The following is a 16488-nucleotide window of genomic DNA, read 5'->3' as shown; positions in this document are numbered from 1 at the left end:
TTGAGCCATTCCTCTGTTTGTTATACTTTAAAGTTGCTTTTGGGTTCTCATAGTCATAAATAATCCTTGTGTATAGCCTTTGGTTGAATTTCTGATTATTTCCTATAGATTGATTTCTAGAAGCAGAATGACTGGGTCAAGTTTATGACTTCTTTTAGGGCTCTTAATACAACCCAACAATTTTTTTTCTGGAACAACTGAACTGATTTACTCGTCCAGCAGCAATGGATGTCTCATTATATGCTTTCCAGCATTGAGTAGTGTAATTTATTTTTCTTTACAGAATTGCAATATGAAAAATGATACATCATTCTTACTTTGTCTTACTTTGGTTACTACTGAGCTTGACTATATTTTTTGTTTGCTTATTAGCCCCTTATAATTTTTATAATTTTTGTTCCATGAATTGTCTGTTCAAATTCATTCTTTTTCTATTGGAATGCTCTTACAATTTTAATTTTATTGCAGTCAGTCCTTGTCTCCCCCAATTCCTTTTTCATGTCAACTTGCTGTCTCTCTGTGGCTTTCTGTTTTCATTCAATTGGGTCCATGTCGTCTTGTACTCTAAATAAGGATGCCACATAATTTTCTGGCTTTTTTTCTTCTAGTTCTTGTATACAGTAAATCATGTTTTATTTTTGGAAATAAGTTTTATACTGCACCATAAAAATTCCAAAATTGATTACAAAAATAAATGAACATAAAATAAATGATACTATGTGTGCTTACATGTATTTATTAATTATGTAAAACCAATCTTATTTTTTAACATCTTTATTGGAGTATAATTGCTTTACAATGTTGTGTTAGTTTTTGCTGTATAACAAAGTGAATCAGCTATATGTTTACGTATATCCCCATATCCCCTCCCTCTTGCGTCTCCCTCCCACCCTCCCTATCCCACCCCTCTAGGTGGTCACAAAGCACCAAGCTGATCTCCTTGTGCCATGCGGCTGCTTCCCACTAGCTATCTAATTTACATTTGGTAGTGTATATATGTCAATGCTACTCTCTCACTTAGTCCCAGCTTACCCTTCTCCCTCCTCATGTCCTCAAGTCCATTCTCTACGTCTGCATCTTTATTCCTGTCCTGCCCCTAGGTTCGTCAGAACCATTTTTAATTTTTTTTTAGATTCCATATATATGTGTTAGCATATGGTATTTGTTTTCCTCTTTCTGACTTCACTCTGTATGACAGACTCTAGGTCCATCCACCTCACTACAAATAACTCAATTTTGTTTCTTTTTTTTTTTTTAATTTTACTTATTTATTTATGGCTGTGTTGGGTCTTCGTTTCTGTGCGAGGGCTCTCTCCAGTTGCGGCAAGCGGGGGCCACTCTTCATCGCGGTGTGCGGGCCCCTCACCATCGCGGCCTCTCCTGTTGTGGAGCACAGGCTCCGGACGCGCAGGCTCAGCAATTGTGGCTCACGGGCCCAGTTGCTCCGCGGCATGCGGGACCCTCCCAGACCAGGGCTCGAGCCCGCGTCCCCCGCACCGGCAGGCAGACTCCCAACCACTGCACCACCAGGGAAGCCCCAATTTTGTTTCTTTTTATGTCTGAGTAATATTCCATTGTATATATGTGCCACATGTTCTTTATCCATTTATCTGTCGATGGACACTTAGGTTGCTTCCATGTCCTGGCTATTGTAAACAGAGCTGCAATGAACATTGTGGTACATGACTCTGTTTGAATTATGGTTTTCTCAGGGTATATGCCCAGTAGTGGGATTGCTGGGTCATATGGTAGTTCTATTTTTAGTGTAAAACCAATCTTTTGCTATAAAAGCTAGGTCATATTTTTTCTACATGTGCTGGACTTGCTAATGACTTCTAAAACATGAGCTTTCTTAGTAAATCTCTGTGTAGCAAGTATAGTATTTCAGCAGATCACCCCAAATTCAGTGGCTTAAAAAAAATAAGCACTTATTATTGCTCTCTAGTCAGCTAGGAAGTTGGGAAGTCATCTGGGAAATTGTTTTCATCTATTTTGGGCTCACTTATGCATCAGCACTCAGCCTTGCTGATCTTGGTTGGGCTCTCTCATCTGTTTGGGGGGCTGGCTGGCTGTAGGCTGGCCTGAGATACTTTCTCAGCTTAGACAATTGGCTCTCCTTCTGTCCCTTCCTCTTCCAGCAGGCCAGCCTAGGTGCTGCAACAGAGTGAGCAGAAGCATGCAAAGCCTCTTGAGACCTAAGCTCACAACTGGAAATTTGTCACTTTTGCCTCATTCTATTGGCTGTGATAAATTACAAGTCCAGCCCAGATTGAAGAGTTGTGCAGATAGACTCCATGTCTGCATGCTACAGCTGGAAAGTCACAATCCAAAGGGTGTGGACAAGGAGGCAAGAATAATTGGAGCCATAATTGTAATCAGACTACCCCACATAGACATTCTTCATTTCTCCAAAAATATTTTAAATGAATTTTAAATTATCATAATCTTACAGAGAATTTTTTAGTTAATGCATTTGAATGCCCCAGACACCTTTAAATACTGAATGCTAGTGAAAGAGAGGGGGTTAGTGGTCCTGTGGAAACATTAGTATCAGCTTATTGGTCATAGTGATCAAGATGTCACACATCAAAAATGATACCATTGGTGATACCATGGCACACTGGGCTATATAATATGATTTGGCAGCATCTATATGTGGTTTGGTGAAAACATTTATTTCTGTATATTATGTAATCATGAGAAGAAAAATTAATTTACAAAGATGTTTTAAATGTGTCAAACACTGAATTTGAACAAAATTGTCAAATAAAATCTTTTCAAATTTGTAATGAGAAAAGTTATCTCTATGAATATAGCTTTTTAAGAATCACATTTGATGTTGGAAATGGCTAAATGCAGTTCCTGATTTAAAAAATTTTAATGATAATCTGAAGAAAATTTGAAGAGAAATTTTTGATAGTTACCATCTTATGTGAATAAGAATCCTTGTTCATACAGGAAGTGTTAGGAAGCCATCCACTTCCAATAGTTGTGGACTCTTTGTCAGTGATTTGCACCAACCTTGTAGTTAGGACAATGAAAGAAGTTGGATGAATTAAGTATTAGGATAGGCTAACTGTGGAAACAGACAACCCCCAAATCTCAGAGGCTTAACAAATAAACATGTGTTTCTTGCTCATATCACCATCCAGTGCAGGTTGGCCAGGAAACTGCTCCATGTGGTCCCTCATGGATCCAGGCTTCATCCCTGTTGTGCCTCCACCCTCCTTTAAGTCCTCAGAGCCCTCTCTCTTCAACCAGGAGATGAGTAAAGGAAGTGAGGAGTCTGTGTGGGAGGTATTTATGGGCCAGATCTAGAAGTGATGCATATCACCTTCTGTTGCATTCCACTGGCCTGAATTTGATCACACGGCCACACCTAAATGTAATCTAGCTGTGTGCCCAGGAAAATGAAGAAAACATAGACATTGGTGAGCACTAGCAGTCTTCTTTTAAAAAACAAGTTGAGCTGAACTGAACTTGCTTTTGGCAGCTTAGTTGGGTAGTGAGACAAAAGGCAGAGACTAGGGCCAGCCAAAGGTGGGGGACCTAGTAAACTGCTCTCCACTTTGGTTGGAGCCCTAAAGGACTGCACTCTAGGAATAAGAGTGAGCCCAAAGTAAGCCAGCTCTCTGTGGACTTCAGTCAGACTTTGTGTGAGCCAAGTAGCTCAGAATACTTTCAAGCCTTGAACTTGAAATTCTTTCTACAAGGGTTTTTTTTTTCAAAGAAAAGATACAGTACACAAAGTTAACCAAACATATGAGGAGACAAGACAATAAAATTAAAACACCAGATATTGGAATTATGAGTTCATATTTTAAACAACTAAGCTTACATATTCAAAGAGATTTAAAAAGAAAGATAGGCTTGGAAATTTAAGTGTAGGAATCTAGAAAATATAAAAAGAGAGATATCAACTTTGAAAAAGAACCAGTAGAATTTCCAGAACTGTAAAGTGTATAACCAAAGTTAAGAACTCAATGGATGAGTTTAAGAGCAGATAAAACACAACTAGGGAGAAACATGGTGGAGTAGAATATAGGTCAGAGGAAATTATCCAAAATGAATCATGAAGAAGTGAAAAAAAGAAAATACAAAAGAAAGGATAAAAGAAATGGAGATGATGAAGTTTAACTTAGGTTCATTTAGAGTAGCAGAAGGGGAAGAGAGAGAGAGAGAAAACGGAGTAGAGGTAATAAACACGTGCAGATGAACTGGATGTTGTCTTGACAATTATGGAAAAAAGAAACACAACGTGCTGGTCATCAAGCTCATGTGGAGAAAAATTGCTCAGATTAAGACATGATATCAATGGGAGCATATCAACCTGGGCTAACAAGCTGGGCTAACATATACCTAACAAGCTGTAAATATTGTATACTATTGATTTTTAATTTTATATAAGCAATTTTTATTTCCAATTCATGTACAGATCTCATTGTGTATATAGCATAATTTCCTGGAGAAAACAAATTTTGCAGTGAATTTTAATTTTTTTTTTTTTTTTTTTTTTAATTTATGGCTGTGTTGGGTCTTCATTTCTGTGTGAGGGCTTTCTCCAGTTGTGGCAAGCGGGGGCCACTCTTCATCGCGGTGCGCGGGCCTCTCACCATCGCGGCCTTTCTTGTTCCGGAGCACAGGCTCCAGACGCGCAGGCTCAGCAATTGTGGCTCACGGGCCTAGTTGCTCCGCGGCATGTGGGATCTTCCCAGACCAGGGCTCGAACCCGTGTCCCCTGCATTGGCAGGCAGATTCTCAACCACTGCGCCACCAGGGGAGCCCAATTTTAATTATTTTAATTGTGGTAAGCATCAGGTTTAATTGTGGTAAGCATAGAAATGTCGATCTTTATTTTAAATTATTTTTCACCACTCATTTTCTTCAAACGGTAGCAATAAATATATGCAAGTTATTTTTGATTATAGAAAGTTGGTCTGCAAATATGAATCTAGATTCCAATTCATTGCTTTAAAGAAAAGATGCACAATTAACATCATCCACTGTCTAATCTCAGGACCATTTCTGAGGTCCATATGTGTCTCTCCTCTTTGTAATATACAGGGTGAACTCTTTACTGATACACACAAAACAACAACTGTTAAAGGCAAAGACTTGCATTTTGACATTACTAGGCCTTTGATCTGGGGACTCTGGTGCTCGGCCATGAGGGCTGAACATGAACTATTTGGGAATGCTGCCATTCATCCCATCCCCTCCCTCCCCCTTGTCTCCCTGGTGTGAAGAATCATTAGCTGAATGTAACTATACAACCAAAGTCAGATTTCATCCCAAATATCAAATCCGTTTTCCTTTGTCAAACTTTAAAGGAGAACACACGCATTCAGCTTATGATTTCTTTTTTTAAATGTCCCTGAAAAAAATCCTACTTCTATAGATTAAGAAAGCTTAGGGTTAAAAAGAGAAATGTCCATGACAAAACAGATACTATGATCTCACACAGGTGAGGCATAAATGATTAGATGCCTGCTATAAAAATGATCTCCAAAAAAAGCATTATTGTTTTTGCTATTCAAAAGTAACACAAGTTCACTGGGGAAAAAAAGTCCAAAAAGTATAACAAAGAAACAAAATTAATCTTTCATTCCACTATCCAAAGATAACCATTGTTAACATTATGGTCTATATCTTTTCTAGAATGTTCCTACATGTGTTTTCTAGGATATACAACAAAGGCTTACCTGGGGAGTGAGGAATTTGGGCCAACTAAGAAAAAGTGGGATTTTTTGGTAGGTGTTTCAATTACTTTGGTGACAAATGGGTATAAAAGAAGGAGTAGGCCTGCTCCCCAGGCTATGTTGTGTTTTATTCATACACTCACTAATGCATTCAATAAATATTAAGCACTTCCTATGTGATATGTACTGGGTTAGGGGCTGTTCATTATGTGGGCCTGGGGCTTTACCACACACAGGTGCTCGTGTTATTACCACAAGACATGTGGGAAGGAGAGGGCCTGAGACATATGCTATTTTTGTCATCTACATATGACTTCATGGAGGGCTGAGGTGCCAGGAGGGCAGATATTTTGGTGGACCACAGACAGGAAGGACCAGAGGGAGTGGCTCTTACCTCCTGAGTGCAAAGGCAGAGTCAGACTGGACTGTTGAACTGTTGAACTGTTCACTTGCCTGGCTTTGTGAGCTGAGGAGAAGGTTATTTAATAGTTAATAAAAGAATAGCTATTATTTATTAAGTGTTGTATGCCAAACAGCATACTATGCATAAATCATTTTACTTACTTCTCACATGAACTCTGTAAGTTAAGAACTAACATTTATTGATCACTTACTGTGTAACCACCACTGTTGTAAGATTTTACGTGCAATCAATGCATCAAATCCTTGGGACAAACCTATGAGACAGGTTATGATCCCTCTTTAACAGATGAGGAAATGGAAGTTCAGAAAGACTTGCTCAAGGTCACATACTAGACGTGACAGACCATAATTCCAAAGTCCTTATGGTATTTTCTCTAACAACTATTTAACTTATTTAATTAATGAAAAATAGTGTTTCTAACTAATAAGAAACCCCCATCTCTCCCCAGATTCAATCCTGGGGAAGTTTGTTGAGTGTCACTTCTTAGACACTTCAACATCGAAGCCAGGATAAGAAAACAGACTCTTTAAATAAATATTTTTTTAAACTTTATGTTTTAAATTAATCTTTTTGGAGTTGATTTCTTTGGGGAAAAGACTTCCTTCTTTGATTAATACATTTCATTCTTTTTCATATTTTTAAAGAAAAAGGTTATATTACTCTCTTCATAGCCTAAATTGGGATTTCTTTGGCAATTAATAAGCTCTCCTTTATTTAATGACTATTTTTTTATTGTGGTAAAATAATATATAACATAAAACTTACCACTTTAATCATTTTTAAAGTGTACATGTCAATGGCGTTAATTATACTCACATGCTGTGCAACCATCACAACTCTCCATCCCTAGAACTTTCTCATCATCCCAAACTGAAATTCTGCACCCATTAAACAACTTCCCCCAATGACTATTGTTCTTAAAGGAGATAGATAACTATATTAAGCTTAGTTTTCTTTACATGAATGAGCACGTAATTGTCTGAGGGATATGAAGGAAAGGCATATTTGCCAGTATAATCGCAAATGCAGAGCCTACTGACAAAGGTATATAATTTGTAAAAATAGCTGAGTGGGCAGAATTCTGATTTTCAGCTGCCCTAGGCACTTCAGTGCACTTCTGATAATGATTTTCCTTGGGCATGTAGTTATACTGAGAGAAATCATATCCATGCATAAAGAGTGAGCTTAATTATACATAACTACATACCTAAGATGAGGTTTTACATTTTTTTTTACATATAATTTCTGATTTACAAAAGATGAGACACTAAATTCTAACTGATCTCAGAAAAGTAGTGTGTGTCACCCTCAGAGCGTGAGTGTCATATTGTATGAGTTCTCCTTTTTACAGGAAGACACTGTATATTACCTTCCCCCTCCCCCTTTCGGGAATTGTTTTCATTACATGGGATTCCACAGTCTCATCTGGTCCCTGCTGTGACTCTGAGGACAGGCAAATGCACAAAGGCTGATTTAGGGTTTAGGATGTAGTCGGGGGGTAGAGCAACGCTACCTGGTCCTATTGAGAATGACACTTCTTCACACCTTCAACTCATTTGTACTGAGCCTAATCATTTGAGCTCAAAATAATAAAAATAAAAAGCAGCTAAAGTGGGTTGAGTGGTAATGTATGTTCCAGGCACTGTGTAAAATACTTTGCATGCATTATTTTGTTTAATCCTCACAACGCTGTGAGATAGGAAACAATTCTCATTTTACAGATGGGAAAACTAAGGAACAGAAAGATTAGGTTACTTGGCAAAGACACACCATTCATAAGTTACAGACTGAGGATTCAAACCCAGGCTCTCTAGAGCCCTTGTTCCGAGCTGCTCTGTTAACACACCCTCCTGGTCCACATCAAGCTTGACAGCAGTGTTTCCTCATAACAGAGTCAAGGTTAGACCAAAATAAACCACACACACATTCGAGCCCCTATGGCTGAGGTGAGCAGGGAGTCTCAGCTAAGGTCAGGCACCGGGTCTGGAGGTAGAGGCTGTCCAGCCAGGGAAGGGAAATGGAAAAGGCAAGGTCATCTCTTTTCTGACCCCATTTGTTATTTGGTTGGTGAGAGGAGAGTGGGGGAAGGGGCCTCTCTAAGCAGATTTCAAAGGCATCATGTCATTCTTTGCGCTCTCTCTCTGGTGTTGTGCCCCTTTGCCCTAGGCTCGTAGTCACTGCATCCTTCTTAGAGCTGCTGTTCTTGAGGGAACCAACTCCCCAGAGCTTCACTCTCCGATTTACTCTTACCTCCGCACACCTCCACTAGAAGTTTTCTGAATATAACTGATTTTAGCTGGTCATTAGGATAGTGGTAGCCTTAAATGGATGGACTCTAAGGTGAGAATGACTCTCCCCTTCCTTGCAATCCCTGATTCTCCCAGGAACATAGTCCTGTCTACATTTCTGAAAGCAGGAGTTTTAATGCAAATTACCACCCCAGTGAGGGAGACATTTTTGAACAGGGAGGAGTATTAATGAATTCTGCCAGAAATTGAGGAGGCTTAGCCATCTGTGTCCCAGGGATCAGTTGTTGGGATCCAAGAGCTTCCAGAGGCACCTGAGAGCAGCTCCTGACCTGCTAGTCTCCTCCACATTCTCACAGGGCCAGAAACACTCTCCTGGCCCTGCTCATGGTTCCTGCTCACAGGGCACAGTCATCCACACACAACTTAAAATGAGAAGTGACTCTCCTGGGAGTGTTCCTAACCCCAAAGAGTGTTCACAAGTCGTTTTCATAACTGTCGTGAGTTAACTTCCTGTTTCAGGAGCAAGCACTTTACATCTGTAGGTGACACCTTTGGGAATGGTTTTGTGGACCCTGAGTGCTGCATCCTCCTCGTGTGTAGAGGTAGCAGCTGCACCACGTTATGCCTGAGGTATTGGTCTACTTCTGGTCATGAAAACCCTCTGGTATTCCTTACAGAGGTTAGCAGTGTTTACTACATTGTACTTGAGTAATTGTACCTCAAATTAAACGAAAAATATTTTCTGATGCTTTTCATGCTGGAGCATAGTCTTTATTTCAAAATGGTGACATAATATTCAGCTGCCATGATAAGACAGCTCTGTTTACCAGTAGTGACAGTTTGCAGTTGAGTCATAGGAAGGATTTGTTAGGATGTGTTTAAAGTCATGTCGTATAAATAAAAAGAGTAAAGACCGGGTTTAGGTTGGGGGCCTACAAGATACCAGCGGAGGCAGCCAGAGTTATTCTTTCACTTCCCACCAAGGTCTTGCCTTCTCTCTTACTTGTTTACAGCACTGTTACAGTATAGTGAACTCTGTCCTCAGCCTACTCTGAAAACACTGCCCCGTTTGGTCAAGTTACCCCAAAGCTACCACCTAGATCACACCATGACAAGAAAAAGATGTTTTCAACCAGAATTGGCTTATTTCAATTTTCTATTCTTGATTTCATTTTAATTATAGCCACTTGGAGCCAGTGACTATTTGGAACTGTCAAAGAATTTTGATACAGTATTTTTACGAAACATTCCACAATTTACCCTGGCAAAGAGGACTCAAGCTCGGAGATTCATAACTCTCATTGATAACTTTTATGATTTCAAGGTAAGGATGTGGTACATTTTCTCAGAACTAAACATTTTGGACTGTGGAGCGAGATTATCTGGGCTGGAATCCTGGTCTACCACTTACTTCACTTCTCTGTACCTGTTTCTTCATCTGCAAATTGGAGATAATAGTATTTACTTCAGAGAACTGTTGTGAGGACAAAATAAACTAATCCAGGTAAACCATTTAAAACAACACTTGGCACAAGCTGAATGCTGTATAAGTACTATTGGTAGTAGCAGTAATAGTAATAGTACTATATTAAAAATCCCATCATAAGACAGTCTGCTATATTACCAAATCCTTCATTCAACCAGACATATCATGTGCTCTGTCTATGAGGATGCACAACACAATGCCTTACCTAGACTGAGTGCTCAATAAATACTTGTTGCATGAATAAATTATTGGACTGATAAAATAATGAATGAATGACTAAAGTGCCCTCCTCAGTATTAGAGTTTTCTCTCCCTCTGACCCAGAAATCCCAGTAACTGTCATCTCTCTTAAAAAAAAAAAAAAAAAAAAAAATCCAGGTGTTTTAGCATGAATTGCAGAGCCTTTGTCCCTTCATCAGAGGCAGTATTGCCTAGCGGTTAAGGAGTAGGCCCTGGGACCAGGCTGAATACCTTGAAGACCAGCCTAACCTCTTGAACTTGAATTGCCTTCTTTAGCAAAAGAAGGCAATAATGGTATTTACCTCATAAGATTGTTGTGAGGTACATGAGCATGTAAAGTACTTAGAACATCGTGTGGCGTACAGTAAGCTTTCAATGAAGATGAGCCACGATTAATAGTATATACCTATAAATATATATTTACAGTAAAGTATAAGTACCACTTCAAATTAGAGTAAAATATTGTTTCACTGTTAGATACAGTTTTTCCTCCTTATTCCTTGCACAGAAAGAGACAGAACAGTGATTCTAAAATTGAAGGGACTTTGAGGGGAGGAGAAAGTACCAGAATCTGCTGGGAGGGAGAGGTGAGATTTTTAATGTTTCCTTTATTCATTCATTCAACAACCTTTATCATGCCAAGCACAGTGCTAATTCAGTGACAAGCAAAGCCAGACATGGTGCCTACCTTCATGGAGCTGATAGTCTAGTGCTGAAGAAACACTAATGAAATGTGCACAGAGCTGAGTGTAAAGTCCTCACTGGGATGCTGTCTTGGAAAGAGAGGGGAGTTGGTGCTGTGAGAGTACAGGGGGAGAGTAAACTGATCTTTGTGTGGGACATGGGGGTGGGCATGGAAAGTTCTGCTGAGGACCAGCTGCACCAGAATCACCTGAGCTACTTAAGATCCGGATTCCAGAGCCCACCCCACCCCCACCAGCAAATGAGGACCAAGGATGGGGCCTGGAGCCTGCTCATTCACCAGCTCCTCAGGTGCTGCTCACAGACGCTGAGGTGTGATGGCCAAGCTCAAAGTGCAGGGTGAAGATCCCTCACCAGGGTGACGAGTTTGCAGCAAAGGCCCTGTGATGGGCCTGAGCATGAAGGGCAGCCAGCGTGGCTCTGGTGCAACGCCGAGGGCAGCCTGCCTTAGTGAGCACGATCAAAATCTGCTGCATGCTTCCAGGGGGTGTGCGAGCAGGGAGTCAGCAGAGGCAGGAAGCTGAGAACACCAGAGCTTAGGGGTCAAGTCCTGTCACTTGTCTCCTTCTGGGTCACTCATCCGGAGACTCTGCTCTGAAATAATCACGTGGGGTCCAGAATAAATCGCCTGGAGGTGGCACTCCGTTTTTAGAGGGCAGTGCTTCAAGAAGAAAGTGGGAGAGGGGCATTGGTAGGTGGTTCTTAGACTGGAGGATTGATAAACTCTTATTTTTTTTTATCTTTCGGCTAGGAATACCTTAAAGAAAGCTTATGGTCCCCACCCCTTAGTCCCACCCCCTGATCCTACCTCCCCCCACTGTTTCACTTCTTCGTTAGACAAAAAGATTTATCTGGCAATATGATGAAATATCAGAACTACTCTCCTAGCATTTGCTTTAACTAAATCACGCATTTGGGGTTTATACTCTTTTTTTAAAGCAGAGTCGAAATTATCTTATTTCAGAAATTGGGAGCATTAAACAGACGTTGTTCTAGAATGTATTCTAGATGTATCTGTGAAATAAGGGCATTCCCATCTAAGTAATGAAAAAAGTATCATTTGTGATTTAAATAATTTATAAGAGGAGGTAAAAGGCCATTTGGATATAGAAAGACTAGTCCCAAACATCAATACATTATTTTAAAGTATCAGCATATTTACTTAAATAATGATTTTAAAAAGATGGCTGTGAATCCTGAAAACAAATTCAGGTCTCCTTAAACATCAAGAAGAGTATGTTTTGTATATAAACTAGTGGAAATAAAATTTATAAAGATAAAAAAGCTGTTTCTGATATATGATCACATATGTACACTCAAACACTATGTAATCAAGAAATATTAATGTCAAGCTTAGTCTTTTTGAAGGATGTCTGGCAAGATGGTGAAATAAATGTAGGTTCTGGAAACTCAGGGTATAAGTAGAGTAGCAGTGCACTGAACTTAGCAGTCACCTATGCAGCAAAGTGGTAACGGTGCATCTGGGGAGCATCTTTGATGCACACAGAGATGGGCTCCAAACAGGTAAAAATGTCAACCTCAGTTGTAATGGAAAAACCACTGAACTTAGAACTGGAAGATCTGGGCTGTTATCACAAGTTGAGACCTCTCCAGGCCCCAGGTTGCCCAATAAAACCTTTGTTCCCTACTTCAGAGGGTGGTGTAAGCTGTGTGGAAATATTTGTAAAGTACTATGCAGTTTAAAAATATCACTTTAAAGAGACTCAAACTATAAGAAAAAATATGGACATGGTCAAAAGGCTTTTTTAAAAAGTATTTTGTTTCAAAAATACATTTGGAAACATCTGTGATCCTAGGCTATCTGAATATGGGTTATGTGGTTTGTCTATTTACATTTCAGAGACATTCCAGAAATAGGAAAAAAGTTTTCCAAATATTGAAATCCACCTTAAAGAAATGCTGGGGCTTCCCTGGTGGTGCAGTGGTTAGGAATCTGCCTGCCAATGCAGGGGACACGGGTTCGAGCCCTGGTCTGGGAAGATCCCACATGCCGCAGAGCAACTAAGCCCGTGTGCCGTAACGAGAAGCCACCGCAATGAGAAGCCCGCGCACCGCAACGAAGAGGAGCCCCCACTCGCCGCAACTAGGGAAAGCCCGCGCGCAGCAACGAAGACCCAACACGGCCAAAAATAAATAAAAATAAATTTTAAAAAAGAGAGATTTCCATATAATTATTTTTAAAAAAAGAAATGCTATATTCACTTATTTATGCAAGATTTTTATTCATGAAGAAGATACAGTGTAAATGGGTCCTGCCAGTTTTGAAACTTTGACAACCACATTTTTTTTTTTTTAATTTATATTTATTTTTATAGCTGTGTTGGGTCTTTGTTTCTGTGCGAGGGCTTTCTCCAGTTGTGGCAAGCAGGGGCCACTCTTCATTGCAGTGCGCAGGCCTCTCACTATCGCAGCCTCTCTTGTCGCGGAGCACAGGCTCCAGACGCGCAGGCTCAGTAATTGTGGCTCACGGGCCCAGTTGCTCCACGGAATGTGGGATCTTCCCAGACCCAGGCTCGAACCCGTGTCCTCTGCATTGGCAGGCAGATTCTCAACCACTGCGCCACCAGGGAAGCCCTGACAACCACATTTTGCTTATGCTTCTTTTGTGGACGTTTAAGCATGGAGATTAATGAAATTTTTAGTAGCTTTAGGATAATTTAGGATAACTTCAGGATAATTAGCTAAAATCTCTAATTAGAAAAACAGATTAATGAAATAGGAAAAAAATGTCATAGATTGAAGCTTTAAAATATTTTTTTTTTCCAAAATAAAGATAGGACTCGGAGAAAATGTGTAGAAGTAGAAATAAAGTTAAGACTGTTACTTAGATTGAAAGAGAGGAGTTCAAGGCATTGTTCTTTTGTAAATACGCATTCTATAAACTCATAAAAGTGTATTTTCACCAAGTACCAGTTTTGCTGCATATATTTAGAACCATTAAAAAATATATATCACTTTAAAGAGACTCAAACTGTTAGAACAAATATGAACATTTTAAAAGCAAAAATCCAAGCTCCCTGTTATGACAAACAGATTTTTATTTTATGAGAAATTTGTTTTTACCTTCAACTTGTGAAAGGTAAGGAGTAACACCATTTACTCATTTTCCTCTGTTTCAGGTGCGCATAATTTGCTCTGCATCAACTCCCGTATCAAGCTTATTTTTGTATGAACATCATGACAGTGAGTTGGAGCAAAGCAGAATACTGATGGATGATTTGGGGCTGAGCCAGGTAGGCGATATTAACATAATCTCTTTTTATTATAAAACAGCTTAATTGTTTTTGGTTTGATGCATGGCTACATTTTGAAGAAGGAATGCAGTATGTATTTAACCACTGATTTGCTGCTCTCTTCTAAAGCCAGTATAGCAGACGTATCCTCAGCATCACTAAATGTAGAGAATTACAGCCTTAGAGTGGAAGGAATCTTCGTGATCATTTTTGCATATGATAAAAACAAAGTCCAGGGAAGTGGATTAATGGGCCTATGGTTACACCACTGACTAATGGCAGGCCAGAGCTGGATCCAGGCACCGTCTTTGGTTCTGGGCTCATTCGGCATTCTGCTACACCATGCTGCCTTTTCTGGATATCCTTCTTCATGTCTGCTGGATTTGTAGAGTGCATGATACAGTATCCAACCATGTGAACTGGCTATTCCAGGACTATGAAGTGCCTGGCAAGGCCCTTGCTTTAAAAGAAATCCATGCTTCATCTCCTAACCCTCATTCTGTAGACATTTGTGGAACACCTGTGGGTGCCAGGCTGTGGGGACACACTGTTGGGAACCAGCCTATGCTGGCCTAGTTCTCCTGGAGCTTGGGGTCTGGTGCTTCACCCCAAGCCAAGCAGAAGTGACTTTGCATTTCCTTCTTCTGTATGAATGTTACAGGGTATATTTCTCAACTATAGGCAATTGAAGTATTAGTCAAAAATTTAAAACTATAAACATTCACCCCCAGAATGAGGCCAGCCCCATTCTTTCAACCCCAGTGTTGAAAGGCTATTTGGAATGAGGAGACAGTTCCTTATTGACCTGAGTAGAAATTATGCATTCTCAGGAGTCTGGGAAAATGAGGCCAATAATTCTTTAAAAAGTAAACTTTCAAAATATGATTATTTAAATCTACATGTAGAAATAAATAGCTGCTTATGATCCCATTTCTCTAAGAGTGATACATCCAAATAAAGTCTTCAACAATTTGGAAGAATACACTTAAGGGGCTACATGATTTCAGTTCCTAAAGTCCTTTAAATCATTGGCTTTAAAATTTTTCTTCTGATCAGGGTTCAGATACAGGGCAAAGTAAGCTAAGCACTTGGGGCTAATAATCATGAAGAAATCAGGGCACGTGACCGTAGGGTGATGCAGTTTTACAGTAGGTCAGTGACTTGGACTTAGGAGTCCAGAACTTTTCTCTGAAAGAGTGTAATAGCAAACCCCTAAGGAAAGAGACAAAAATTCAACGTTCACTTCTGGCCACAGGCTGGTGTTGGAATCACCAGTCCCAGGATGTTCACTGGCCTCACAGGGGGCTCCCCAGCTCAGCTGCTACATGGGAGGATCAAGTGTCCCAGCAGCTCAAGACCAAAAGCAGCTCTGGCCTTCCCGAAGTAAGCTCCCAGGCACGATCTCCAGGCCCACAGGAGACCTCTCAGTCACCCAGTTTGGAAAAGGCTCTTCAGAGGTTCATCTTCAGGCCTCCCCTAAGGAATGTGGCCCTGTCTGTGGAGCTTCAGAAGAGGGTCTCAGCCTCGTCCTGACATACCAGAACTTCTGGGTTTTCCTGTTACTTATTTCTGCTGTGCACTTTTTGAGAAAAAATTCCTTTTCTGTCTGGAATGTCCTTCCGTTAGATTTTGTAGAGAACTTTCATCTGGGCAAAAATTTTCTTATTTGGATTTTGGGGTGTTGTTTCAGCTTTAATTATTCATCTAATGTTTTCTCCCTGGTAATTTGTTCTGTTTATTGATTATTGGTTTAAATTAGCTGATTCTCTAGTCTAATTTAAGAAATTGTATATGAAAAAAATTTATAGAATATTTTGTAATATAAACCCAAGAAGTATTTTTTAAAGCCTGTACTTAGTTCTTTAAATTTTTAGTTGTGGGGGTTTTAATTGGTGCTAGGTTGTTGTTTTGTTTTGTTTTTTGGTAACCAGGACTCAGCAGAAGTACTCGCCATGTTTACTGGAGAAGAGGAAATCTTTGCATTTCAGCGCACAATTTCCCGACTCACAGAAATGCAGACTGAACAATACTGGAATGAAGGGGACAGAAGCAAGAAGTAGCCGTCACTTTTGCATGAATAAAACTCTGGGCAAATCATTACCGCAGGGAGAACTCTTTATTATGGGACTTGAAGGAATCATTTTCTCATCATTAATTAAGCACTTTGTCCTCTGGACCATTTTTATCTAAAATTGCTGTCAAAGATGTAGTGGATTAGTAAGTTAAAGCCATTTTTAGGTCTACTTTTTGCCTATTTATTTGGCCTTATTTCTGCACCACAAAATTAAAATCAGCACTCCTGAAGTTGAATGTAGGACTAGGCATTTTGGTTTCATATTAAGCCACCTGAATGAACCTTGAACACACACACACACACGGTAAATGCAGGGTGTCCGGACATCTCTGAGCTTTGGCTACATGGTAGCCACATAATA

General features: G+C 39.9%; 1 protein-coding gene across 3 annotated transcripts in view; it reads left to right on the top strand.

The window, feature by feature from the left end:
- Window positions 1-16248, top strand: part of AFG1L (AFG1 like ATPase) — a 198254-nt gene extending 182006 nt beyond the window's left edge. For 2 of the 3 annotated variants that reach the window (XM_061207300.1, XM_061207302.1), the window contains exons 11-13: window positions 9556-9696; window positions 13940-14053; window positions 15309-15448. In XM_061207300.1, the coding sequence (XP_061063283.1) occupies window positions 9556-9696; window positions 13940-14053; window positions 15309-15440 (387 nt within the window). In that variant the 3' untranslated portion in view covers window positions 15441-15448. Of the gene's footprint in view, window positions 1-9555; window positions 9697-13939; window positions 14054-15308; window positions 15449-15984 lie in introns of those variants that run through there. The other variant, XM_061207301.1, reaches the window with a different exon arrangement.
- The last annotated feature ends 240 nt before the right edge of the window (window positions 16249-16488 follow it).

Source organism: Eubalaena glacialis, chromosome 12 (assembly GCF_028564815.1).
Source record: "Eubalaena glacialis isolate mEubGla1 chromosome 12, mEubGla1.1.hap2.+ XY, whole genome shotgun sequence".
Lineage (NCBI taxonomy): Eukaryota > Metazoa > Chordata > Mammalia > Artiodactyla > Balaenidae > Eubalaena > Eubalaena glacialis.
Note: the sequence above shows the minus strand (reverse complement) of the source record. Positions and strands in the feature narration are given on the sequence as shown.